The sequence below is a fragment of the Pelodiscus sinensis genome, chromosome 1 (genome assembly GCF_049634645.1).
Source record: "Pelodiscus sinensis isolate JC-2024 chromosome 1, ASM4963464v1, whole genome shotgun sequence".
In the NCBI taxonomy this organism is placed as follows: Eukaryota; Metazoa; Chordata; order Testudines; family Trionychidae; genus Pelodiscus; species Pelodiscus sinensis.
In genome coordinates this window covers 102,809,662-102,837,324 of record NC_134711.1, presented here as the reverse complement: position 1 = coordinate 102,837,324, position 27,663 = coordinate 102,809,662, and the positions used below count along the sequence as shown (strand labels likewise).

General features: G+C 43.5%; 1 protein-coding gene across 5 annotated transcripts; it reads right to left on the bottom strand.

Annotated features, from left to right (window-relative positions):
* Window positions 1-27,583, bottom strand: WEE2 (WEE2 oocyte meiosis inhibiting kinase). 5 transcript variants are annotated; one of them, XM_075939935.1, is made up of 12 exons: window positions 27,563-27,583; window positions 18,678-19,039; window positions 16,026-16,225; window positions 15,095-15,158; window positions 10,763-10,935; window positions 8,228-8,349; window positions 6,608-6,754; window positions 3,635-3,739; window positions 3,187-3,272; window positions 1,922-2,092; window positions 1,680-1,822; window positions 1-1,188 (listed from the first exon to the last, which is right to left on the bottom strand). In XM_075939935.1, the coding sequence occupies exons 2-12, from the start codon at window positions 19,032-19,034 to the stop codon at window positions 1,029-1,031; spliced, it is 1,728 nt and encodes a 575-aa protein (XP_075796050.1). In that variant the 5' UTR covers window positions 19,035-19,039; window positions 27,563-27,583; the 3' UTR covers window positions 1-1,028. The 5 variants fall into 5 exon arrangements, with proteins under 5 accessions (XP_075796050.1, XP_075796059.1, XP_075796071.1 ...); XM_075939944.1 differs by having other exon boundaries at window positions 15,095-15,146; window positions 27,563-27,581; XM_075939956.1 differs by lacking the exon at window positions 27,563-27,583 and adding an exon at window positions 26,905-26,981.
* Between the last annotated feature and the right edge of the window lie 80 nt (window positions 27,584-27,663).

Sequence of the window (27,663 nt, the reverse complement as noted above, 5' to 3'; positions counted from 1 at the left end):
ACTCTACTTGCGAGGGATTTGGGCAAGAAGATATCAGAGAAGAAACAATATCATTAAGTTATTTTACAGGGGACAGGATTTATTTTGAGTTTTAATTTTAACATTTTATATAGGCAATCCCCAAACTGAAGGATTCTAAATTATCACTTCTACCATCCCCTCTGGATTGTTGAAAGATCAGTCTTGCAGACAAGCAACTGTTCCATCTAACTCTGCACAAGTGACAGAGGAAATATAGACCCATCCACTGCCATCATGTTAAAAAGAGGTTGTGTCCTATGAGTTCAATACTGGGCAAAAAGGTCACATATCCAGAGATAAGGCTTCAGAAGGTGGCCTGCAGAAGCCAAAATGAAGCTTTCTAGAAAGGAAAACATTCCCTTAGATTCTGCAGGAGAGTCATTTGAAAGTAAAGACACTGTTACCTTGTGCATTCTTCCCATAGTGCAATATCACTTTGTTCATTTCACATTGATCCAAAGAATCTCAAAATTGCTGTCTTAACAAGCTTACTTCCTTAAAGCTCAAATCCCAACTTGACTGGGCTGTATCATGCTTAACTCCTGGTGGAGCAAAGGGAGTTAAGTGGGAGTAAGTGTCCTGAGCTATGGACACACTCTCCTCTTTGCACCTGCTAATGCCCCTTTCTGATGTACAAGCACTGCCAGAATATCAAGGCCATAGAAATGTCTGTCCCCTAGTTTAGCTGCATGAGATAAGTAGAAGGGAATCAATCTATTCCTTGTCTAGAATACAACCAAAACAAACATCTAGATCAGCCAGCCATTGCATCAAAAACTGGTTTAAGCCACTTAAGACTCAAGACATTGTCATTTAGATGGGTGGAGAAGGTCTCATATTTGTACACTAGTTACTTCCAGTCATGGTAGCATTAAGCTGTATGAATGATGGAGCAGGCAAGATCTATTCCAGGGAGTTTTAGCATGGCACTTTGGTCTGCAGAGGTCTTCTGCTTCCACAGGGACACTTGTCAACTTGTCAGCTCAACAGTCTGGGTGATGGGATTTTCAGTAGCCACCCCATGTAAAGCTGAATGAGCGAGAATTCTTCCCTCCTACTAGGCGCTTGCTGCGGTTCAGTTTGGAAGAGGTTTCAGACTCTAATCTAGCACATCCCAAGGGCTGGTCCTTCCTAAAAGTCTGCGCAAGACGGGCTGCTCTCAGTTCCCTGAGAAAAACAGAAAGAAGTGAGATCTCCCTATACTCATTCCTCAGCAGCTACAGAGCTAAGTTGGTGCTTTTCAAAGCTAAACAGGCACCATCTCCCAGTTTACCTAGGAAACAATCCTAGATGGTAGCATTGCAGTACAGCTACAGAATTGAAAGAATCCATAGTGCTTCTAGTTTTAGCAAGACGCTTAGTCCACTGGAACTCACAGAAAGGAAGTGAAACATGACTGCCGCCCCCCCCCCCCCACACACAAACTTTGCATCTGTTTGCGAGTGCAGGGAGGGGCACTGAGCCATAGGTATAGTTTGGGAGGAGATACCCTCCCTGTAGCTACATGCATGGGAACTAAGTTCCCTACAGACCCCCAGATTTGCAGGGCTTTACCTGCCACCTCAAGCCAAATGTGGATGAGCAATTGCCATGCTGTGAGTCAGCTCAATGTAATACTGTCTGAAAAAGTCTCTCCTTTACACCCAATCACACCCTACCTTTCCAGCATGGCCGTCTTAAATTTTTCCACATTTAGCTGCTTCTGGAGTTGTGCAGCTCTTCCAAGAGAGGGCCGAAGAATTGGGTGTTTAGTAAGAGCTGTGGCAGATGGTCTTGCAACTGGGTCAGGGTGAATCATGAGCTAGAAGCAGCAGGGGGGAAGGAATCAAAGTTTATAGTTTTATAATAAAGTGCCAGAGCTATCCCTTTCCTCTCTGGATTGCACCCTGAAGAGCCTCACCTTAAGGAGTCCATGGAAGCCAGGTGTGAGCTGCTGGGGGATTGGCGGAAGGTTGCCTTTGCGGATGTGGTGCCACATAACATCATTGCGAGGTAGTGGTTCGGACCCTGCTGCTAGAGCAATTGTTAATGCCAGGGCAAAGATGTCTGCCTTTGGCAGGTAGCAGTATTTCTGTGAAGAGAACCAGTTACATGCACGTTTTTCCCCCCACTGTTCAGTGTAGCAATATAGTCCTTCATTAAGATAAGAGTACAGGCTCAGAGATTCTTCTAGAAAAGTAGTTACCTGGCACTACCTTCACCATCCCACTCATTCTTTGCTGTTTTGACTCAAGGGACAAAATATGGTCCACTTCTACTGTGGAATTTTTAATGGCTGTGCACAGCTGGGAGTATCCTCCCAATCCTGAGGATTTCCTATCCCACATTGAGAGAAATAGCAAGATGGCAGGAGGACTCTGAACTAGCTACTCTGTGCCACTGACCTTTAAAAAAAATGGTGGCAAGTTGGGCTACTATTAGACATCACATTCCAACCTTACATCGGACACTAAAAATTCCACAAGGGCAGTCTCTTTTGGTAAAAGTGTATTTGAGCCACATATAGTCCACAGCCACTAACTTTTGCCTTTGGCATAAACCAAAATAAAGGCCACCATCCTTTCAAAGTGACAAAGCTAAAGCTAGTCTAAGAAAGGGGTTTTAGGTTGGAGAAGACCCCCACATACATATGATTTCGCTTCCTTGCCTGTTGTACAAATATTTGTCCTTGGGTTAGCAACCTTACTATGCTGTAGGAGTTATAACTGCATCAATTCAATAGTCAGGTTTCTACCCCGTTTTGCATTTAGATGAAATTTTCCTTTCCATCTCATGGACAGAGATGTAATGTGCTGGGATGTATATTTAAATATTTACACAATCACTATAGGATTGTGTTTTACAGAAAAAAAGGGAGTTCAATGGCTATTAGCCAGGATGGGCAAGGATGCCTCCCATTTGCCAGAAGTTGGCAATGGGTGACAGGTCACTTGCTGATTACTGGTTCTGTTCATTCCCTCTGGGAAACCTGGTCTTGGCCACTGTCGGAAGATAGATCTTTGGTCTGATCTAGCATGGCCAGTCTTATGTTCTTGGCTCGGGGTTCAACCAAATTGAACTCTGGAAAGGAGAGGACCAAGAAGGAAATACATAAGCAGAAAGTAATAAATGAGATCCATTCCACACATACTCCTACCCTCCTCCCCCGAATAAAATCAGCTGTACCTCTTGCAGAATCTCATTGGCCAGAAAGCGACTGTCTCCCTCCTCCACTTGGGGATTAGTTATCGATGTTACATGGCCAAGGTCACCTACCAGGAAGGAGATACCAACTAGAAATCCAACAGTCAGCCCACAGATTTGCTTTCCTTCGAGACATCCTACTAGGCATACACCTTATAGGAGCTCTGAGAAGCCATAAGAGCAGGTAGGCTCAGAGAGGTATCCAAAAGTATGGATTTTAATCCAAAGTGAATAACTTTGCTGTATTTACCACTTCCCTCAGATCTAGGAAGGCTGAAACATTTCATCAAGCATCTCTCTCTGCTTTATGCCTCCATGACTGGGTTTTGCAGGTCTTACTGAGACATTCCTATAGTTATACAGATACTGAGTATTTAAGAGCAAGTTACATCTGAAGTTGCTAAACAGTCATGAGTCTGATTAAACTCACCGATTTTATACGCCACATTAGAAGAGAAGCCATCATCTTCACTGTCGCTCTCTTCCTGAGCAGCGGAGCCATCAGTCACCAGCTTGTGACAGATGAAAATGTTACCTACAAGACAGAATCATGTAATTAGTTGAACATTTGACCATTCATAATGACATGCTCTTGCAGGTATTCTAATGGTCTACAAATCCGAATTCTTGAAGTAGATGTGTGTGACAGGGCGCGTCCTGTGCAGAGAAGCACGCGGCACCCCGCCCTCTCCAGCCAGCCAAGGGTGGGGAAGCCTCCGACAAGGAGGACATAGCTCCAGTTGCGGCAGCGGAAGGAGCTGGGCTCGGGGCACAGTACCAGGTACAGGCTGCGCCTTGGCGCGTATGCCCGGAACGTACTGGAGCAGCCGGGGGCCGGGACATCTCCGACGGGGCTTCCTCACGGCTGAGGTCATTACCCCTCACCCCAGGGAGGCAGGGCCAGGAGGAGCAGGCCTTTCAAAAGATACCCGGAACAGGAAAGCAAGGGGAGGCGAACCCCGGGGGAGAACGCTGGAAGAACCAGGGCGAGGCGGGGTGAGAGCCAGAACCGACATGGAGGACCAGGAGGAAGTGACCCAGGACGGGGAACAAAATCCCCAAGGGTTGGTGAGTTTCAGGGAACACCCCACCAACCAGGCGACACTAGGGGGCCGCTGCCTTTAAGGGTCCTGGGTCGGGACCCGGAGTGGGGGTGGGCCCTAGTCCCCTTCCCACCTCACAGCAAGAGGCACCTCATCGACAAGGTTGAGACTAAGTGCGCTACCAGCGGAGCCACAAACTTAGCCATAAAGCGGGACTGGGGCACGGGGAACACGAGTAAGGGAAAGGTACACGGGTTGCTAACCCTGATGATGAATAGGTTGTAAGCCTGAGGGGTAGCATGACTCCTGACATTATGCTACTTTGAATTGGAGGGAAACTTATGTGGCTGCTACTCCCTGCATTACTGCTTCAAGTATATAATCTTAAACCTATACACCCCCTTGTATTCATCTTTCACTTTACTAGGAAATACTCCAATATAATACCAATTTCCATATACTTTATCTGGATCCTCAAGGTAGACTTTCTACAGCCTCATTATCACCACCACAGTATTCAAGGCACTTGAACAGGAGTACTCTATTGAGCAACAAGTCCTCCCTCTTTTTTGGTGACCCACTTGGTCACCAATCTGAAACTTAACACTTCTCCCTTCCTTCTTTCTAACTCTGAAAACACAGAAGAGAAGAAACCTCCTGGACCATGATATCCAACTGCAAAGGAGAAGGTGGTTTCACAATTACATTTTTCAGGACAATAGCAAAAAAAAATCTGACCGTGAACATCTCATAACTAGAAGCAAATCTCTAGTTAAGGCACTGAGGAGTTACTACTGTGATGGGTATCAGTGACCTGAATTTCTAGTAGCCAATGAAGCTGCAGGACCTCAGCAGAAGACAAGCCCCACAATACATTTAATTTCTTTAGAATTTAAGAGTTCTCATTTAGTCTGATTTTCCCTCCCTCTGTCCAGTTGTGGGTTGTTTTAGTCTGGAACAATGTTCAGTTTGAGTTGTAATTGGCAAGTTAGTTTTCCCCAATGAGAATTGTTGCACTTATTGGATTAGGCAGAATTCCCTCACACCCCTAACTTATGGGACAGTTGCCAGACAGCACCCTGTAGACAAAATCCCTAGCCAACAATCCAATCCTATAGTCCTTAGGAAAGCAAACAGACTGTTTACCCAAGTAAAAACTGCAGGATGATGGCAACCCACAGTTTTTACAGCCATCTTACACACAAGTTACAGATGCTTAAAGTTTGTATATTGGACACAGGCCAGTAGAGTGTTACCATCTCAGTTTACACTGTTCACACACATTTCTGAAACAAGTCAGATCAATATGTGCAAACAGACAACTTTTGCTGGCTGAATTAAGTTAGCTGTCACTTGGAGTAGCACTTTCCTACATCCCGTCACACTCCCAACTATCTTTTTTCCTTTTTAGCATCTGAGGAAGTGAGTTGTAGCTCACAAAAGCTTATGCACCAATACCCTAATAAATTTTAGTCTTTTAGAAAAAAAGAAAATCTGGTGGAGCTTCAGACAGACTAACAACTATCTCTGAAATATGTTTTCCCTGTTCTCTCCGGATGTTAAAGTCATTGTTTGACAGCCAACTGTACAACTTTGTACAGAGCTATGAAATTCAACTGGTCATTTTAATATTGGTTCCATTTTGATTTGTATACACTACAAGATCAGAGTATTGCACAATAGTGCCGCCTTGACTATTTAAATAGAAAGGCGAGGTAAAAATATTTAAATAAATTAAATAGAGAGTTAGTGAATTTAGAGCTTTGCATTGATAGCACAGAGAGGAAACTACCTATAAGTGTCTTTTCCATGCTTATTTGAGTTTCCACTAACACCTAACTGTATACAGGAGTTCCTTCCCTAGGAAGAGTTACTGTAAGTATGTGGCTCTGTGGTCTGCAAAGAAAGGTATAACAGCATTTTCTTTTACTTTACTACAGGCATTTGTTGCTGGAGAAAGCATGGTTTGTGGAATCCAGTGATCTTACATTACATTTTGCCGATTCCCACTAAAATAAAAATAAAAAAAAAAACAAAAAAAAAACACCATCCTATAGTGGGGCTTTTTAGAGAAATGCAATAGTATAGCAGTTGCTTCTTTCCATACCATGCACATGAAACAGGAAGAGGGCATGTCAGAGCATTCAAGTACAGTTCTAACAGCAACACAGAGCACAGCAGTGATCCAGGTCCAGACTCAGAATGATCAGTAGAATTCTCTAAGGAGTACAACTTTCTTCCCACTCCTCATGGAGCCTAGATCTGCAGCTCAAAGGAAAGTTACCATCCAGTCCATCACCACACATTACAAGCAGCATGAGGAGAGAGGTACCAGACAAGGAGAGAAAAGATGTACTTACTGGGTTTGATGTCCATGTGCACCAGGCCAGAGCTGTGTATGTACTTCAGCCCCATGGAGACTTGCAGAAGGATCTCCTTTAGCTCTGCTTCTTGGAAATAGTGCCCAGTTTTAGCATTTTCCAACAGCACATCTTGAAGGCTCCCACCTAAGGGAAATACTCAAAATTTCAATGCAAGTATGTTTTCCCTAGTGAAGTGAGATGCTTGAACTCCTTTTCAGATAGACGCCAACAGCTATTATGTCAAGTACCACATTAGGGGTAACAAACCTCGGTCAGAATAGCCAGAGTCCAGTAAAGAGACTTTACCACTGTACCACCAAGCTGGCATGACACTGCATAGGAGGTGGTTTCTCCAGCTCTTTAGACTACTTGCTATTTGGCAGGAAGGGACCTATGACTGACTATTAAGAGAGGCAGGTCAGGGAGAAAGGAAGGCTGTTTTAAAGTCAGACTTCTACAGTGTAGGAGGCAAGACTAATAAAACAGAGCTGCTTTATTGCTTTCCATTTAGGCCATGTCTTCATTTCCCACACCAGAGACTGTGCTGTGAAGACTGCATCACACTCGGCTTAAGATAAGCCGACTTCAGACACGTCTTATGTGGCTGGAGTTACGTACCTTAAGCCGACCTTCTAGGTCTAGTGTAGACTTGACCCTAGATACAGTCAGTGCACCAGTCCTAGCATTCTCTGCAATATTTTACCTAATCTTTAATCCTTAATGTGCTGCACACATTCGACTCTGGTCATGGGTATCTTAGTAAATGATGAAAGTTGTGCTATCAAGAGTCATTTGTTACTGGAACCTAATTTTAAACTCATGACACCAACAGAAAAAGACTGCAATCCCAGACCTCACGTGCTATTAAATGGAACTGAACCAGTTGTTTGTAATAATGCTCCTCAGTGTTCAGGTACAGACTTGCCACCAATGTTCCTCTAATTTTCTCCATCCTTGTGCAGAATAAATTGTGCGAGGTGCACCAAGACATGCTGCTGGCTTTGGGCACCCGCTAATCAGCTGAGCAGCTTTTGAATCTCTCCTGGGTGGCCACCTAAGCAGGTTAGCTTACAGGGAACCCTGCTTGCCACTAACACATGACTAATGGAATGAGGTCAGGAGCAGGCTGGTTGGGAGTTCTTCCCCCTCAGGGTTTTGCCTCTGAGGCACTGCACTATTCACACAGCTAAATCAGAAGAGGAGAATTTGCCTTCCATGTACGTTCCACTTGTTTACCAGATTAGCTCCTTTTGAACTGCTGTTATTCCAGCGACAAAGACTTGGTGGTGGACTTGCAAACCATAATGGCATCAGGACTGCATTCCCCCAGGTTGGCTGTACCATAGCAGGGAGGAGAAACTTTACAAAGATTCCTAGCAATGAGCACATACCCAAAGTTCACCCATGTTATCCCACCCTACATTTAAAGTTTATATTTAAAAGTTGTCTCTTTACCCATTGTCGATGTAGAGTTCCCCATCACATCAGCTAGCTGTTACCATCCCGGCTCAAGACAAAACATTAAGGTTAAACTTAAATGCTATAGTTTATAAACGTACATAAAACCCAACTCAAGTTGATATCCATTGCACGATGGAGCTCTCCATAGGTTCTTACCATTGCAATGTTCATTCTGAATGATCATGTGATCATCCTCTGCCCATGCAGAGTAGTAGCGCACAACATGGGGATGGTGTCCAAGCACTGCATGGGCATAGACTTCCCGCAAGGCCATTTGCCTAGAGACAGAAACAGAAGGAACACTGGTCATCCTCTAGAAATGGAGTTTCTGGGTGGGCACTGAAGCCCTAATTCAGAACCAGATCTCAACTCCCCAGTCAGGCCAGGAAGGGAAAGATGTACATTTATGCTGAAAAGACATGTTTAGCCTATTAATGCCATTCAATCAGCTCATAGTCCCATTCTGTCCTTCGGAAGGGGCATTTTCAGACTAATATGCAGCAGTTAAGATCAGGTGGAAGTAATCTGTACTAACCAAAGCCACAGCAGCCACTAATGGAGCATTGGCAGGGCATATCAGAGCTAGAGCAAGGCTGGCAGGTAGACAGCAAAGCCAAAAAACTCGCAGTAACTTCAAGGTTCTGCTTGGGGAGCTTCAGCACAACAGGGCCATGTCCACAGGATGAAGCATCTGATATTTGTTACCTTAGCTGACTATTCTATCATGCAGTGATAAGACTGGTACCACTCCACCTGCCTGCACCTAAAGCTGCAAGTACAGGACTTGGGCACATTCTTGTGAAGTTACTCCCTTTTATAGCAGGAGCCAAGACATGCCTTGTGTTTCAACAATCACTAATAATTAAGGAAGAGTGTCATTGCCAGAACTACATAGGAAGCACCTTTTAGCCAGCACAACATGAGCAAGAGGCCCAGCTCTTCAGAGTGTATCAAATTCACATGCTGTTTCACAAAGTAGTACTTGCAACAGATACCGTGGGGTTTGCCAGATGGTTGCATGGGATTAGAGACTACCCAGTTAGTTAAGTGGTAGATCGCTAATGTAATCCTAATTTGTAAAGGAGGTTCTAGTGTCGATCCTGGCAAGTAGAGGACCGCTAGCCTGACTTCAGCACCAGGCAGAGTGGTTTAAAACTACAGCAAAGAACAGAATTATCAGACATATAGATGAACACAATATGTTGAGGAAGAGTCAGCACTTGTTCTGTTGATGGCAATCCTGTCTTGATTTATTAGGGGTTTTTTTTGAGGGGGGAGAAGAATGTCTCAGACATGTGGGCAATGGAAATCCCATTGATACAGTGTACTTAGATTTTTCTGAAATCCTAGTCCTGGGGTAAGGAGGGAAGATACTCTTGATCAGGAACTATGTAACAGATAGGAATGAACAGACAGTTTTCACAGTGGATAGGAGTAAATAGTGGGGTCCCTCAAGGATCTGTACTGGATTAGTGCCGATCAACATTCATAAATGTTCTGGAGAAGGGGTCAACAGTGAGGTGGCAAAGGGTGGCGACAATATAGCATTCAAAGTTATTTATATCCAATCCAAAGCTAATTGTGAAAAGTTAATGGGATCACACAAAACTAGGTGACTGGGTAACAAAGTGGCAGATGACATTCAGGACCAATAAATGCAAAGAGTCAGGCACATAGGAAGACCATCCCAAATACACAAAGTAGGGTCTAAATTGGCTGGTACCACTGAAGAGAGATCTTTGGGTCATTGTGGATAGTTATCTGAAACTGTTCTATGTGCAGCAGCAGCCGCCAAAGAAGCTAACAGAACATTAGTGACCACTAGGAAAGCGATAACAAATGCCACTATATAAATCCAATAGTATGCCCATAGTTTGAATACTGCAAACTGTGCTGGTTACCCTTCCTTCTCACACAAGGATATTGGTATTGTGAAAAGTTATTAGGGATATGAAACCATTTCCATAGGAAGGGAGATTAATAAGACTGGACCATTCAGCTTAGAAATACACAACTGAGGGTTCTGAGGTAAGGTTCACCCAATGAAATTAAATAGGCCTCAGGATTTAAAACTAAGAATTACTTGACATATTATGCAGTCAGCCTGTGGAACTCAGTCACAGCATCCCCTGGCAAGTTTAACAAATTAGGTAACTTCATGGACAATAAGTCATTCAATGGCTATCAGGCAAGATGGTCAGGTACACAATCTTCTGGTTATGATCTCTAAATTTCTGACTGCCAGAAACCAGGACTGGATGACAGGACTGATCACTTGATAAGAGGAATTGAACAGAAAAGGGCAAATTTAAGTCGGTCTCTAGCCAACGTTATCAGACAGATTAACGACATGCTGGACAAGATACTGGGCTGGAGAAACCATTGGTCCCACCCAATATTACCATTATGTTTTCATGAAATCCATAAAGGTGGTAAGTCAGAAATGTAAAGAGGCCATATGAACTATGAGCTATGAATATGAACACCCCACTGTTTTAATGTATTCCTCCTTCCAGTGCTTATTCTGGGGACTAATAATTATAAGTTTCCAAAGATATGCATCTAAGACCCTGAGACATGTATTCCTACACTATTCCCTCCTTCTCCCTCTCAAAGATAGGGCTAGCATTCCATTAACACCCCAACTGGCCATGCTTTTTTACCACAGTAGTTTCCAGATTGTACACTCACTCATCTGAGGATCCTGCCAGAGGCCTCTTCGAGCGCTTGATAGCATACACACATCCATCTAGGCGTTTGATGCACTTGTAGACAGAACCAAATTCCCCTACCCCAATTTTTTCTAGCTCCAGGAATTCCTTCTTGTAGCGGGAAACCATGTTGCTCTCTCTCAAAAGAAATCTCTAGAGGATTAGACAAAGCAAAACAACATGAGAAAGAAAAATGAGACACATTGGGCACCAAGGTGCCTAGTGGGTCCTGCAAAACATGTACAATCTCCCTCCAGCCCCCCTACTTTGTGTACTCTCAACCATTCAGAGACAGCGCTCCTGCCAGTATCGCTAATGGCCTCCTTCCATCATTTGTTTAAGGTTCCATGGCCATTCATGATGACCTGACAGGCCAAGCAGAAAGTAGCTAAGAATTCCCTCTCCACTGTGACTCCCTGGCATAGCAATTAGTTAATACACATCAGGAATGGAGGATGGTGGTCTAGCTAACTGGTCCCATGGCCTAGACCTCTTGGACTACCTAAAGCTGAAGTAGCCATGACTACAGCCAAAATAACCATCCTGAATGTTGAGCAGCAGACGAGGATAATGGTATTAGACTTCAACCATTCATTATAGCAGAGTCACATGGGAATCAGTTACAGATATTTGACTGTTCAGTGGTACAGGTATCCTTCCACCCTGTTAGCGTGTCCCCTCTGGAGAAGGAACTTCTAGATGGAAGACCACTAGAGGGCTAGTCAGGACATATCAATTAACTGGACAAAGCAAATTCAGAAGCACTGGGGTAAGTGAGTAGGGTCTACCAATCTGCAGAGTTTTAAACATTTAGAGAGGGGTTCAACATGTCCTGTTCTGGTTTAAGTCAGAAAACTAATGCAGGTTTTAAATTTAGGAGACCATTTTGGTAACTTGGCTAGCATGCACACAAGCTATGTACAAATTACTTCTTCATTGTTTTTCTATATTTGCCTATGGTAAGGGCAATACTGCAGCAGTTCAAACTGATCAATATGCTTTCAATAGTCTTTGCAGTATTTGTTGAAGCAAGTCTATGACAAGTGATTCAGTCACAATGCTCACTGTCCAAGTTGGCAGCGAATACATCTGCCCAGGCTGTTCACACAAATAAGAGCCTAGGAGATCAACTGGAAAACAGTCAACCTGCATATCAGTGGTCAACATACAAGAGGAGGTAGAAAACAGAAGGTATCTGCCAACAATGAATATCCAAGGGAGAAGGGAAAGATACAAGACAGTGAACATGATAGCCAAGATAGTGGGGGACCAGAGAAAAGTGGGACATGAAATAAAGAGCAGAAGTAGTCTATATTTTTTTCCCTCTCCCTAAAAGGAGACTCAAATTACACATATGCAATGACTGATTGCCTCAGATGTTTGCAAAAGAGGTTCTGCAGAGATGTGCCCACCCCCATGCACTTCAGCATAAAAAAAAACCCATCATAGGTACCCAACTCATTACAAACTTTAAAAGCAAAAGGCTCCAAAGGCCTATAATAATCTAAAAAAAAAAGTATTGAAAACAAACCTGGCGCCTGGATTGGTGTACATGCTCACACTTAACAGTAGGCCAAACTGGGTTACTCACCCTAAACAAGTAGTATTGTCTGACTGGTGTTGAAACAATAATTGCTAAGTGGTAAGTTAACAAGTATAGTAGCCTATAATTATACGTGGAGCCATCAAGGGTTACTGTGGTAAACACAGTATTTAGCATATTGCTGTATTTGTTCTGCTTTGCAAGACAGATTTCATAATCCAAGTAAAAAAAATAAGCTGCATTACTGACCTTCACAGGTAGGGAGCACCACCTCTCCATTACTTAGCACAATGCAGCCAAAGCTAGCCTCTGAATATACCTCAGAGGGGTAGCTGTGTTAGTTCAACTTAAGCAATGAGTAGTTCTATGGCACCTTAGAGACTAACAAAAGTATAGGATCGTGAGCTTTCGTGGGTAACACTCATCTGATGAAGTGGGTTTTACCTACAAAAGCTCATGATCCTATACCTTTGTTAGTCTGAGGTGCCACAGGACTATGCTTTTATGAATATTCCTGTAACTGTATTCCCTCATTGTCTGAAGTAGTACGAGACCCCAAGGTAAAGGAATAGAGGTTTCTATCCTATTTAAATGGAGATATTGAGTTTTTCCTTTATCCCTCCCTTAAATGATTCTGGCTTTGTTTGAAATTTAAAAGCAGCTCAATTGTTTGGTTAGTTGTTACATAGGGGAGAACAACGGAAGACTGTTGCAATAAATAAAAGGAAGAATATTGAGTAAATCCAAGACTAATTCAGCTGAAGTAGTGACAAGCCTTTGGTCAAGACTAGACCAGAAAATATTAACAGAATGAGGGTCAGTCTGGGTTGGTGGAAACAAGTTACGCTCCAGTGACGTCAGTAGATTCAGTTGGTATAAAGTTTGCATCTAAATGTGATTCTCTAAGTCTTCACTGTAGACTTCTGCCAGTACACTCCAACTAATATAGCTGTCCTAGCAGAAGGCCTTAGCAAGAAGCACTTATACAAGTAAAACGTGCTTATTTTGCTCCCTGGGGATGGTTTTACTAGATGGTACAGAGCACAGTTCTCCTGTTATAGCTATGTCTGCTCTTTGCCTACATGCAGAGTGCTTTACTGGAATCTAGCATACAATACTGGCACAGTGCATGTTTATACTTGATAAATGATAAGGGAAGAGTTTAGAAATGAATGGGGTCTGGACTTGGTCAGCTCTGCCACCAACTCACTTCTACAGGCTGCACCTCCCAAATCTGGGCCTCTGGTCTGGCAACATCTGAGGTCTGGTAAGGCCCCAGATGTTGCTGGAACAAAGAGCCCCAAAAGCAGAAGCCAGCCAGGAGAACACAGGCTCTGCAGAGTCCCAGTTGGGTCAGAAGAGGCTAGGCAGGGGAACCCCAGCATCCGAGCCAGGCAGCATTGGGGAGCCTCCGCCCCAGTCAGGGAACCCCCCCTAGTGCCAGTGGGGGCAAGCAGCCAGAAAGCCCTTGGCAGTGGGACTGGGGAACCCCCCCCCACCCCATGGCAGTGGGACTGGGATGGCTGGGTAGCCTTGACCAGGAAACCCCCAGCTGTTGGGGGGTGGGGGAAGAGACGGGACACAGCAGCCAAGAGCCCTGGCCAGGAAACCTGGGCAGTGGGTCCGGGCAGCAGCTGGGGAGTTCCAGACCCAGCAGCAGGGCCAGGCTGCAACAGCAGTGCTGGAGGTGGTCAGGCAGCCTCAAGCCAGGGAACCCCAAGGAACCCTCAGAGGAAGCAGGGCTAGCAGCAGCCAGGTAGCCCTGGCTGGGGAATCGCAGGGAACTCCCAGCTCAACCGGTAGGGAGCCACAGGCAGGCCAGCTTTAGGGGAGTAGCATCAAGGCAGGAAACCCCAGTCTTGGGCTTCCCAGGGAGAGGAGCTGCCAGCAGAGCAGCCAGCAGGGGAGCATTAACCTCCCATGGTCCAGCAAACTCTGGTCTGGGACACCTCAGGTCTCGAGGGTGCCGGACCAGGGAGGTCCAGCCTGTAGTTAGCCGCTCTGTAGCACAGTTTGACAGAACTGTATTACAGTTCAGTCGTCTTCAGACAGGTCAGTGAAATGCTGGGAGTGGCTGATATGGTATACAAGTACTATTCAAAATAGTAAAAAGAGGAGTCTTTTACGTGTGCATCATGAGCAAGTGCAAGATTCCATCATCTCCTTCCACAGGAAAGGGAGATTAAACACCTAAGCTTCATTTAGGAATGAACGACCTTATTTCAGGTTTTTGAGATGTCAGCTGCTGCAACAGAACCACCAGTCTCAATGGTTAGCACCTTCCAGTGTTAAGTTAAGAAGAAAATATTTATTCTAAGTCTACAGATAAATTATTTGGAAATGTAAAAGGCTCCATTCACATTTACTATCCTACTTCATCAATAGGATTACTCTTTCCAGACATGTTGAGACAGCAAGAGCTTGTCCATATTTACCGTAGCTACTACTCTTCCAGTAAAGAAACACATGTCAGGGCCACCAGGCAATGGCTTTAGAATGGCATGTTGGCCAGGACCAGTGAGATTCTAGGATTAGCTGTCAATGTTTCAGATAAGGCCAAATACAAGTAAGTTACTTTCAATCCAGTGACTTTTAGTAAAGTACAGTACCACATTTAGTTCTTCCTAGATTCTCTACTAATTCAAACTCGGGTATGTTATGAGGAAAAAAAATGTTACTGAGTCACACAATAGCATACATTAGTACAACACTAGTACAGCTATGAAGAGTAATTTTCTCTGAACCAGGTAACCATGTGAAGACACTCACCGTGGCTGGCAGCCCCTGCTCCACCTTGCCCTGGCTTAGAGTGGGATCTTCCCTGAAATGAGATCTTTAGCCGTAGAAGTGAGCCTGGACACACACTATCATGTTGCAGCAGTCACAAGGGTTAGGTTTCACATGTTTACATATTTAAAGAGCCGTTTCAGAACACTCAAGTCTGGTAAAATATTTATATAGGTGCTTCAAGAAGATCAGTACACTGTGCATTTCAAAAAAGGCTGCAATCCTGAACTGGGAAATTCATGTTCCAGTTTAGCAAGCCTGCACATTCCAACCACCACAGACAGGGCAGTAGCTAATTTGATCGCCTGTCACCACTGCACTTTCTCTGCAGCTGTAACGAAGGTGAAAGTTGGGAAAGCACTAGGGAAGAACTGCCTCTAGGGTTTTGCCAATAGGTTTATAGAAAACCCTGCTCAGGGAATATCTAGATGCAGTTTGGGACCTTGGAAAACAAGCAGAACTTTACTATAAAACCAGGTTTTGGTATGTATTCTAGATTAGGTCCCAACCGGATATCATCTGCATTGACTTTTTGTAGGGGTCAAGGATATGCAGAAACTTGGCCATACCCATGATAAGTGGACATCTGACTAACTAAAATCATGCTGGACCATGGATGTTGCCAAACCAGAGAGTACCAGACAAAGGTTCAACCTGTAGTACTTAATACAGATATTTTAAGCACAGGCTATATTACATTCTTATTCCCCATAGAAAGGAAGCCAGAGTGGTTCTTTATTCCACATGTCTGTTTTACCAGCCCCACCTCCCTGTAGTGTTTGCTCCACATGCCTGATTACATTCTGGTGAGAGCATGAAGAGAAAGATATACCAAAAATTCTTCCATCTTTGCCTAGTTTAAAAAATCCATTCCCTTCCCTCCCCTTCTTTGGTTTAGCAGCAGTACACTTACAGTTCCCCTCTGGCTTTCCTCTTGCTACTAGGAGGAAAGAGCATCTGTCGATATGATTCTGGTGTAAATGGGTTAATGTTGACCAGCGAAGCCTGGACAGAATCATCTGGATCAGCACCAGGAGTAAATTTCAAGTGCCGGGGACCTTTGGAGGGGAATCTTCCCATGGTTGAAGGAAAAGCAGTCTTTGTTAAAAGACTCTGGGATTTAAAAATAAATTAAAAGTTAGTTAAGTGTGTCTTATAGGTACTGTTTCAACAGCAACTGTTTTGTTCTGGGCACACAGTAACACTGTCAGTTTGTCCTCAGGCCTGATCCACCAAAAAGGTAGTTTTGCTATCTAGCTGCATCTTCTCTGAAAAGGCTTGGATTTCCTATAATTCTTTTCTGATTTCATGAGAAGGGGTACTGTAGAGCTATTTATGCAGCTAGAGTTGTCCAAGAAGCTCTTCTCTTCCCCACTACTGACAATCCTGTGTCCATTATTTCTATTTCATTAACCAAGACCTAGATCTATGAAGCCACAAATAGCTATATCACAGTTTAGTTAGGAAGATCATAAAGGACATCATTTTTAGTTGTCTGAGCACTGCCAGAAGACAAGTGAGTTAAAACAACTGATACTGCTCTTAGCATTTATGGTCTTTTGACATTAACAACAATACAAAACAATGGTTATGGAGTCCTCAGACATCCACCTTGAACCAGTGAGAACAGGGCAATTTCAAGTTTCAAGGCCACCATTAGATTTACACACAGTTATGCTCCATGAGCCCAGTATTGTTTGGCTAACATTCTTCTTCCAGAGAGGCATCACCAGTCTAGATTTGATAGCATAGGATAACTCCGCTACTTACCAGTAAGGGTGCTCAACCACTGGAAAGGGTTTGTATCTTATTTCTGGTTTATGCCTCTTTTCTAAAGAAGAGGGCCCTTTAGTATCTCCATTTTCTTTCCATGAAGATTCATTCTAGTCAAGTTACCTGCAATCTTCTCTTTGACGAGCTAGACCAGTGTTTCTCAACTTTTTTTAATATAAAGTACCCCTTTTTCCTAATAATGAGTACCTCCAGTACTTACAGTTTTCAGACAATTTTTTTCCTACCACTGCATCACATTTATTTAAACAACTTAACTGTAGCCAGGCAGGCAGTGAAAATTTTTGGGTGTAAAAAGTACAAAAATAAAGCACTGTAAAACTTAAAAATTCAGTTCTTCAAATTTCAGTTGTGTTGACATACCCCCCCACCCCCCTCCCAGACTTCACTCAAGTACCCCCTGAAGGTGCTCATGCCACTGGTTGAGAAACACTGAGCTAGACAGACTAAAATCTTTAAATTTAGCCCATGAGATTTTTGCAAGGCAAAAGGCAGTAAAAGTCACTCAAGACATAAGCTCAGCACTGTCTGTTTTGTTGATATACCACATCAATTTGAGCTATAGAAAACTTGTTCAGGAAGTTCTATGAAGCACACAGTAAGGATCAAAGGGACCCACTCCAAGAAGCATCTGACTTGTGTGCAACAGATATGCTGTTATCAGTGAGCTAGAGGAAGGCAAATTAGTTTTTCAGCCTTATTCTTTTCCTAACTCCACCCCCTAAGGCCTCATGCAAAGCTAGTTTACCCTCAGAATGGTTCCTGCCCAGCCCCAGCTTTGATATACAGTTTTGTGCATAGAAGGAAATATCAGAGTAGCTGTACAGAAGAAGCCAGTTGGAAACACTTCAGATTTGAATGGAAAATGTGTTACGAAACGCTCCCTTTTTTCTGTTCAGCTCTTGCTAATAAAGAGCTCCATTTATGTCCAAAGAATGATCTGAGATCTAGGAATAAGCAATTCCGTTCAATAGCTTGTCTCCAAATACTAGGTAGATACAAATAATTGTCTGTTTTATCCTCAAAATCTATTAAGAAAAAAAGTCATCTACCTCTGTGGGTGAGAATTCTAAGCAGAGACAACTTTTAACTACTCTAAAGAGCATCCCTTTGTACTGAGCTTAAGCTTTGTTTTAAGTGAGAGCCGCCTCAGAATCCCCTTAGCGTTAAGAGGCCAATAGTTGGCTGTGTCTACACTGGGCCACTTATTCCGGAAAAGCAGCCGCTTTTCCGGAATAAGCTGCGAGCTGTCTACACTGGCCCCTTGAATTTCCGGAAAAGCAGTGACGATTTACTGTAAGAAATCAGCTGCTTTTCCGGAAAAACTATGCTGCTCCCGCTCGGGCAAAAGTCCTTTTTCCGGAAGACTGTTCCAGAAAAGGGCCAGTGTAGACAGCACAGTAGTCTTTTCCGCAAAAAAGCCCTGATCGCGAAAATGACAATCGGGGTTTTTTTCCGGAAAAGCGCGTCTACATTGGCCACGGATGCTTTTCCGGAAAAGCATCCTGCCAATGTAGACACTCTTTTTCCGGAAATACTTATAACGGAAAACTGTTCCGGAAATACTTTTAACGGAAAAAGGTGCCAGTGTAGACACAGCCGTTATGTCTAGAGTTTGCGGGATACAAACCAGTAGTGTGGAAGAGGAGAGACCCAATAAGGGGACAGCCAAACAAGCCCATTTCACTCAGTAAGTAGTAGCCCCTACTGCTCACCTGTCTAATAGAATACAAAATACATATATTTACCATTAGCTGTAAAGACATTTCCTTACCTTGGGGGTGTGTGGGGTGTCACACAGCTGCAGTTTTCTCCAGGTGACATAATGCAGTGGAGTCCCAGGACACTCCCAGGCAGGGCTAGCATTCCCTCTGAAGGATGAAGCAGAGTCCACAGTGGGACTCACCCATGCTTTAGTCTGAGTCAGAGAGACATCGCCTACTTTTCTCTTTGGGGTTACTGTAAGAGAACTGTTAATTCTCCAACTCTGAAAATCACTGCTCTTCAGGGGGCTTGAATCCTGGGGATCCTCTTCTTGTATACTACTGTACTCTTCCATCTCATTCTCTTCACCACAGCTGGAAAAATCCAGTCTCTGGATAAGTTCGTCACTCTTGTCCCAGTCGTTCATTGTAGCTAAAAAGACACAGGTGGAATACAATTGACACCAGCATATTGTTTTCAATCAGTAAAGGGAGTTACTGATTGTAAAGTAACCACCCTATTGTCTTCCTAAAAGATTCATTATTTTAGATAACAATATCAAATTTCTAGCCCTAACTTCACACATACAGGACTTTGGATTGATCATAGCTCTCATTGGACTAAGCTACATAAGGAGAAACCAACTACAATTACCAAAACACACACACACACACATTGAAAAAAAAAAAAAACAGACCTTAGTTCAATTTTGGTAAAATAAATCCTGACCCTAACCTCATTTGTGTAAATCAGGAACAACCCATAGGAGATGTTTTGATGTTAAGCCTTGCATAAATAAGATTAGGATGAAGCATAAAGGGTATCCCCCTTCACCAAAAAGGGTTACTAAATAGGTCATCTGCTTCCCACAACAGATACACAAATCACATTATACTACTTGATAAACTAGAGATAGTGATTCCCTCTAGCTCCTTTGTACTGCATCTCTAAGATAACGTACTATGTTACATACAGTTGTAAAAGCAGGCAACACTCAAACAGCCACCAAATATTTTCTAGCAAAGCCCATTCTTAGTGAGAAATTACCAACTACTATGGCTCCCACAGCATTTATAGCCACCAGCCTGCAGCTGTACCATTGTTAATAGATGACAATTGGAGCTCAGCATCACCTGTTTACAATCACTGGGGCCTGGGCCTGCTCCTATTGACCTCAAAGGCAATTCCATTTTGTCACAGATTTAAAAGGAAGTACAGCAAAACCCATTGTTTAAAAGCAGCCAGGAGGGGCCAACAACCCTTTCCTACATATCTTCTCCACACTTCCTAATTCTTGTCCCTCACTCAGTTTCCCAGAGCTTAATGAAGAGGGTTCCTTTCCTGAAAGCTTGTCTATTTTATTTTGCATTAGTCTGACAAGATAGGCAGCCCTTATCTTTGTCAATAGTTGGTCAAGAGCTAAGTCCCATTTTTAAGGTTCCCATTTAGACTCACTGGCTGCGTCTAGACTGGCAAGTTTTTCCGCAAAAGTGGCCGTTTTTGCGCAAAAACTTGCCAGCTGTCTACACTGGCCACTTGATTTTGCGCAAAAGCACTGACATTCTACTGTCCGAAATCAGTGCTTCTTGCGCAAATGCTTTGACGTTCCCGTTCGGGCAAAAGCCCTTTTCCGGAAATGTTTTTGCACAAGAGGGCCAGTGTAGACAGCTAAAAACTGTTTTGCGCAAAAAAGCCCCGATGGCGAAAATGGCGATTGGGGCTTTCTTGCGCAAAACCGTGTCTAAATTGGCATGGACGCTTTTCCGCAAAAAGTGCTTTTGCGAAAAGCGTCCATGCCAATCTAAACGCTCTTTTCCGCAAATGCTTTTAACGGAAAAAACTTTTCCGTTAAAAGCATTTGCGGAAAATCATGCCAGTCTAGACGTAGCCACTGAGTGCATTGTTTTGGGCAAGTTGCTGCAACCCAGGTGGAGAGATTCAATAGCCTTATTTAGAATGTGTTAGGTCTCAAAGGTAAGTGGGAGGAGAGAGAGAACAAGACTGTACACTGGCCTCTGCAAGGTCAAGGAAAAGATTCACAACTCTAGCTTCTAAGGTTGCCAGGTGTCTGGTTTTGAACCAGACAGTCCAGTATTTGAGCTTTCTGTTCGGGAAACAAATCGAGAAAATATAAATGTCCAGTATTTTCTAAATAAGATGTAATGTAGATTGTGATGTACTGTCAAGTGTGTCCAGTATTTTTGTTGAAACCATCTTGCAACCCTACCAGCTTCCAAGTGCTTGAGTAGTTAAAGATAAAAGAACCTTGTTAAGTCTGTGAATGTACTGCGTGAGATCTTCCACCCAAGACAGGAGTGGTTCATCTCTCACACAGGAGCGGGACAATGAGTCTTCTCTTTGCGGCTGTCCTTAGAAACCAAGGATTTTGTGTGCCATTGTGAAGTGCATGTGTTTGAAGGGGAATATAGAATTTGAATGAACTGGGAACTAGACTACAATAGCCTTTTTTCCCCCTCAGTGCTGGGGAAAGCTGCCAGAATGGCAGGCATGAGAAAGGAAAATTCTCTAGCAAGAGAACAGGTACAGCTTTGGCACAAGCAGTACATGTGTTCCCAAACTGGAGAACCCACCAAGGGGGCTTAAAGAGGCCATCTATAAGAGTGAGGGGAGTACACTTGAGGATCATGCAGTCCTAGCAATCTGAGCTGACCACTGATAAAAGGGGAGACAATTTAGGTTTTTGTAGCAGTGATTAAAAACACTAGCAACTCATAGTACTGAATGTGGGCCTCTAAAGAGCTAACAGACTATTTTTTACCATCATGTCTGTCTAGGAGACTGTGAACTGTCCTCCTGGATGTGGACTTTGCCGCAGTTATCTATGCTGTTATTTCTAGATTATTGCAATGATCTCTACATGCGGTTACTCCTGAAACCATTCAGAGACTGAGGCTGGTGCAAAACACAGGAGTACATTTGTTGAATGAAGCATTTTGCTAGGAGCACATAACACCGGTGTTCCAGAATAGTCTTTGGGGGGAGTTTAAGGTGTTGGTTATCGCCGATATAGTCATAAATGGCCTGGGTCTGGCCTACCTGAAGGACCACCTCTTTCTCAGGTCCCAACTATAGTGAGTTAGGGTCTGGAGCTGTATCCTTCACAAACTGGGCAGCTAACAGGGTCTTCTTTGTAATGGCTCTCAAACTATCACCTCTGCAAAGTCTGAAATAACTTAGATTTAATGACTTGTGGGCACATTCTCAAAGACACTCATTTGGGAAGGGTTTTAGAGAAGGCCAAGGATATGCTTCCCACAAGGGTGAAAGGCTGAAATGGAGGGCTACGTCTAGACTACATCCCTTTTTTGTAAAAGGGATGTAAATTAGACGTATCGCAATTGCTAATGAAGCGGGGATTTAAATCTCCCCCGCTTCGTTAGCATACAAATGGCTGCCGCTTTTTTTCCCGCACGGAGCTTTGTCGGAAAAAAGCGCCAGTCTAGACGCTGATCTTGTGGAAAATAAAGCCTTTTCTGAAAGATCCCTTATCTTTCTATGAAATAAGGGATAAGGGATCTTTCAGAAAAGGCTTTATTTTCCACAAGATCAGAGTCTAGACTGGCGCTTTTTTCTGACAAAGCTCCGTGCGGGGAAAAAAAGCGGCAGCCATTTTTATGCTAACAAAGCGGGGGAGATTTAAATCCCCGCTTCATTAGCAATTGCGATACGTCTAATTTACATCCCTTTTACAAAAAAGGGATGTAGTCTAGACGTGGCCGAGATGTCTAGCGGGCTGTGTTTTTGTGAAATGACTACTTCAATGATGCAGGGGAGGGGAGATTTCAATGCGTTATTAATGATGTGTTAGGGTGACTAGAACTTGGGCCAGAATCTTTTACTTTAAATCTAAGTGAATTAATTTACAGTCATTATTAACTAGCTTTGAACTAATGACTTGGAGTGAAAAACCTAATCTCCCCATTTTCAGTCCCCTGACTCCCAAACCACCCTACCCTTATCATAAAGGGCTTTACTGAATAAAACTGTATAAAGGGGATACCTGGCATGTAACTGGAAAAAAGGGGAGGAGGGGCGGATTTGGGGCTGCTTTTTGTTTCTTTTTAACTATATAAAGAACGTATAAAAAGACGTTTTCCCTTGCTTGTGGTATATTAGAAATATCAAGTCTTGACTTCCTGTTTTGCTGGAGAACTCTTTGGGGTACTGTAGAACTCGCTAAGGCTATCTTTGCACAATGGGGGTTGGAAAAACTACACTGCGTCCAGAGAACGCGTCTGCTCTTCTGCTTCTTTTTTTTTTTTTTTTTTTTGCAGAAGAGCCCATGCGCTCTTTTGGAAGCCATGTCTTCCTCCTTCCATGAGGAAGAAGGGCTCTTCCAAAAGAGGAAGCTTTTCTGAAATTTGGCCCAGTGTAGATGGGCCAAATTTTGGAAAAGCCTCTTCCAAAAAAAACTATTGGAAAACGGTATGCAAATTGGGGAGTGCAATTTGCATGCCTTTTTCCGATAAATCAATGTAGTCTAGACATAGATTAAGAGTTTTATCAGCCTTCAATTAGACATACAGGGATATTTGAATCTATTTCAAACAACACTTTTTGCCCAACTGCTTTTCAATTATTTGAATTAAATATGTGTTAGCAGAAACAACATAGAAGATAAATTCTCTCCTGGCATAATTCCCTTCGTTACAAGTCACTCAAGCAGAGAATTTGGCCTTGAGTTTAAAAATGTATGGATTTCTGAAAATTGCTTCAGCTGCTTTTAATGTACTCAGGTTTCTGTTTCTTAAAAAATTATAATTCCCTCTAGTCCTGGAAAGAACTTTTCCAACAAAAAACAGAACTCAGTATTTGATATTTCTAATATGAAAAAAAATTAAATAATTGTTCAGACTTTTCCCGGGTCCAGTAAAAACTTCATCATGTGCTTAATTTTAAGTATGTAAGTAGTCCTGTTGCAGTCAAAGGAACTACTTGGAAAGTAAAGCTAATTATGTGTATAAATATATGAAGGATTAGCCTCTTTTTATGCTTCATTCAGTAGCAAAACAAGCCACGTTTTTCCCTTTACAAGTCACCTGTAACAGAAAATGCCATGGAATAAATACTACATGCTGCAGCAATGTATAGCATTGCTAAGTAAACTTGCGTATAGGTTTTGTAAAACAAACAGTGCACCTTCACAGTATTGAATCTACCTGATCTGAAGTTCATAGCAGCTGGCTTCCACTTGACCAGTTTGAAAAATCAGTCACTTTTGATATCTAACAGTCACAAGCTTTTGAATGGTATATTGCATATCCAGAGCAACTCAACAGGAAAACAAGTTAGGCCATTAAGATTTTTATTACAATACCTGATTCTTTTTAATTTGGGCTGCTTAACTGAGTAATCCAATTAATCAGAAAGTCTCCAAGGAAACTGATTAAGCCTAATGCTATTTCATTACAATGATAGCTGCTTAATGAGGATGGCAATTACACTCAACTTTGTTGCCTTCAGATTGCCTTGGTGGATCTTAGATTTTTGTATTTTTGTATTTTGTATCCTGATTCTGTTTGCTCCTCTGAAAACAGCTTTCTGTCCCTCTGTAGGGGTGCGTCTAGACTGGCAAGATTTTGCACAAAAGCGGCTGCACGGGCCGCGAGAATTTGTGCAAGAACACTGACTTTGTAATGTAAAAAATTAGTGCTTCTTGCGCATATACTTTGGTGCTCTCACTCAGACATAAGCCCTCTTGCACAAGAATACTTGCGCAAGAGGGCCAGTGTAGACAGGAACGTTAATTTCTTGTGCAAGAAAGCCCAATGGCTAAAATGGCCATCGGAGCTTTCTTGCGCAAGAGAGCATCTACACTGGCACAGATGCTTTTGCGCAAAAGTAAATCTTTTCCATTAAAAGTATTTGCGCAAAATCATGCCAGTCTAGACACAGCCATAGTGTAGTAAATGCAGTCATCTTCACTGCCTCCCTCAATGGTGAGCTTGCAACTTCCATGCCAACTATTCCCGATAAGCATCTCATAAGATATTGAAATTAAGCAGGCAACAGGTTCTGCTTCTACCCTAGTGCAACAGACATTGTCTTTGCTCAGTTTTATGGGCTGATTTAGTATGACATGCTCAGCAAAGTTCTACAGCTCCCCAGACAGTAGCATTTCGTCTGAAAAGATTCTACTGTTAGTTGGGAATTCTGCCTAATTGGGATGAAAGAACATCCACCAGGACCTCTAGATTCTTCTATATAATGGTTATAAAGACAGTGAGTATAATATTGCACAGGAAGATTAAGTGATTTTTTTTCCCAAGAAACACAGAGGCTATGTCTACACTCGCGGCTTCTTGCGCGAAAAATATGCAAATGAGGCTAAGCGTGGAATATTACCAAGCCTCATTTACATACCTAATGAGCCACCATTTTTGCAGAAGAGGCTCTTGTGCCAGAAGGGGCTGTCTACACTGCCCCTTATTGCACAAGAAAATCCCTCTTGCGCAATGCCGTTACATCAATTATTTTCAGGAATAACGGCATTGCGCAAGAAGGGGTTTCTTGCACAAGAAGGGGCAGTGTAGACAGCTCCTTCTGGCGCAAGAGCCTCTTCTGCAAAAATGGTGGCTCATTAGGTATGCAAACGAGGCTCAGCAATATTCCATACTTAGCCTCATTTGTATATTTCTCACACAAGAAGCCTCAAGTGTAGACATAGACTCTTCTAAGTTCCCAAAAAGACTCAGAAGTAGAACCAGAAATTTTGGAATTTTGGACCTCTGGGTGTTGTGTAACCCACACACCTTCTGGGGGCAGTGCACTGTCCCATTTAGTGGCACTGAAACCACCTACAGAGAAAATAATGAGTCTGCTCTACTACTTTAACTGAGAACCTTAACTTAGCTCATGCTGTAGAGGCTCATGTACTAAGCTCCAGAGTCTGTCAGTATTACACTTGCATTCATTAGTTACATCTATTCTGATTACCTTTGTATCTGTGTGTGTGGATAGATAGAGTTAACAGTACTCAACTCTATGCATAACACAGAAGTATCAAGGCAAAGCTGCAAGGAAACTACATCCTTAAAATTAATTCAGGAGGAGTTCATATTGACTTCAATGGGGGCTCAGTGTTGATGTAATGGGGTGCCCAGATACATCTGTTTTCAGGTACTAAATTAGTCCCCAGGGCCTAAATTAGCACAGACAATATAGCACAAAAATACTGCAGCAAATGACAGTCAAATGTTTGGATCAGTGGCACAGATATTTGTTTTTTTCCCCAAAATATCAAAATAATTTAATAATCTAATCTAGCTATACTATCTACAGTGCATACCATGAACAGTTAACAAATCCTGGCACAGTATAAATAACCATATTTTTAATGATCTGACTGCACATCCGACTAGGCCAGTTGAGTTTAACAGGGATGATGAAACTGAAACTTTAGGTTCCAGTTGTGAGGATACTGATTTGCCTAAATACAAGCCACTTGACAGCCTGCAGTTTCTCCACACTTGGGCTGTGTCTACACTGACGCGATCTTGCGTAAAAGAGACCGCTCTTGCGCAAAAACTTGCTACCTGTCTACACTGGCCACGTGTTCTTGCGCAAGTAAACTGACATTCTAATGTATGAAATCAGGGCTTCTTGCGCCAGAACTCTGACGCTCCCGCTCAGGAATAAGCCCTTTTGCGCAACTGTTCTTGCGCAAGAGGCCAGTGTAGACAGGCAACATGAATTTCTTGCTCAAGAAAGCCCTATGGTTAAAATGGCCATCAGAGCTTTCTTGTGCAAGAGAGCATCTACACTGGCATGGATGCTCTTGCGCAAAAGCACATCTCTTGCACAAAAGCACACACCGGTGTAGATGCTCTCTTCTGGAAGAATTTTTGCAGAAGAACTCTTCCGCAGAAGAGTTTTTGCATGAGAACGCACCAGTGTAGACGTAGCCTTGCAGTATAGTAACACATCTGAGTTGTGGCCTCAGCTGCATGCATTAGTAAATGAACAATGTAGACTGAATTCCCCTTAACAAAGTGACTTTAATCTGTGAGAGAAGAGAATGAGAATTGCTTTTTCTTCCCAGAGGGAACTGATGTACTTCTATGTTTAAGTAAATGGCACTTAATAAAATAGGGATGAATATAAACATACCAAAAAAGCAATACAATAAAAATATTCTATCCTATGATGGTAGCATCATACCACACTACTGCATTTACTTTTTAATAAAACTCTGTATGTCTAATCTATCCAGGGCAGCGGTTATCAACCTTTTTACATTTGCAGACCTCTAAAAAATATCAAATGGAGGTGCGGACCCCTTTGGCAATCTTAGGCACGAGAACGGCCATTCTGAGTCAGACCAAAAGTCCATCCAGCCCAGTGTTCTGTCAGGTACCCTGAAAGGGAATGAACAGAACAGGTCACCATCAAGTGATCCCTCCCCTGTCACTCTGACAAACAGGGGCTAGAGACATCATTCCTGCCCATCCCATTGCCAATGCACAGGCATCCTCTGCAGACCCCCAGGAATGCACAGGCACAAGCTGAAAACCACTTGATTTAGGGGGCCGAGTCCTGTAAATTGCACTGCACAGAGGGACCCCTCCGCTTCAGCCCACCTAGGCAAAGCAGTTTCCAGGGTCAGGACCCGTGGTGCTGAAGGGCCGATGCTTGTCCTCCTGTCACCCGCGCCTCGCTAAGCTTGGGAGAGGTCACCTGGCCACGAGCAGCCCCCTCCTCCCAGGCTTGCCAGGTGAGAGAGTCAGACCAGCCGGGGGTGCAAGACCAACCGGAGCAAGGAGGACGGCGGGGAGGGTGGGGGGAGGGGTCCCTAAGCCTCCCTCGCTGCAGGGAGCAGGCGGCTGCTGGGCGCGCTCTGCGGGCCTCTGCCCCGCTGCGATTCCAAGCAGCGCCACCTCCCCCCCCCGGGCCCGGCAGCGCCCTGACACGTGACTGGCTGCGAACGGCGCCTACCTGCCCGCCCGGCGGGGCCGCCCAAGCGGCGAGATGGAGCGTTTTCACAGCCCGGAAGCCCCGCCCCCCCGGCGGCGAAGCCCCGCCCCCCCCTCCCGGCT

Excerpts from the sequence above, each read along its gene's own strand:
- WEE2 (XM_075939935.1), bottom strand. The coding sequence starts at position 19,034 with ATGAACGACTGGGACAAGAGTGACGAACTTATCCAGAGACTGGATTTT. Across the intron at positions 3,273-3,634 it reads TAATGTGGCGTATAAAATCG|GTGACCTTGGCCATGTAACA; the intron begins GTGAGTTTAATC and ends CCTTCCTGGTAG. Across the intron at positions 1,189-1,679 it reads AAGACGGCCATGCTGGAAAG|GGAACTGAGAGCAGCCCGTC; the intron begins GTAGGGTGTGAT and ends TGTTTTTCTCAG.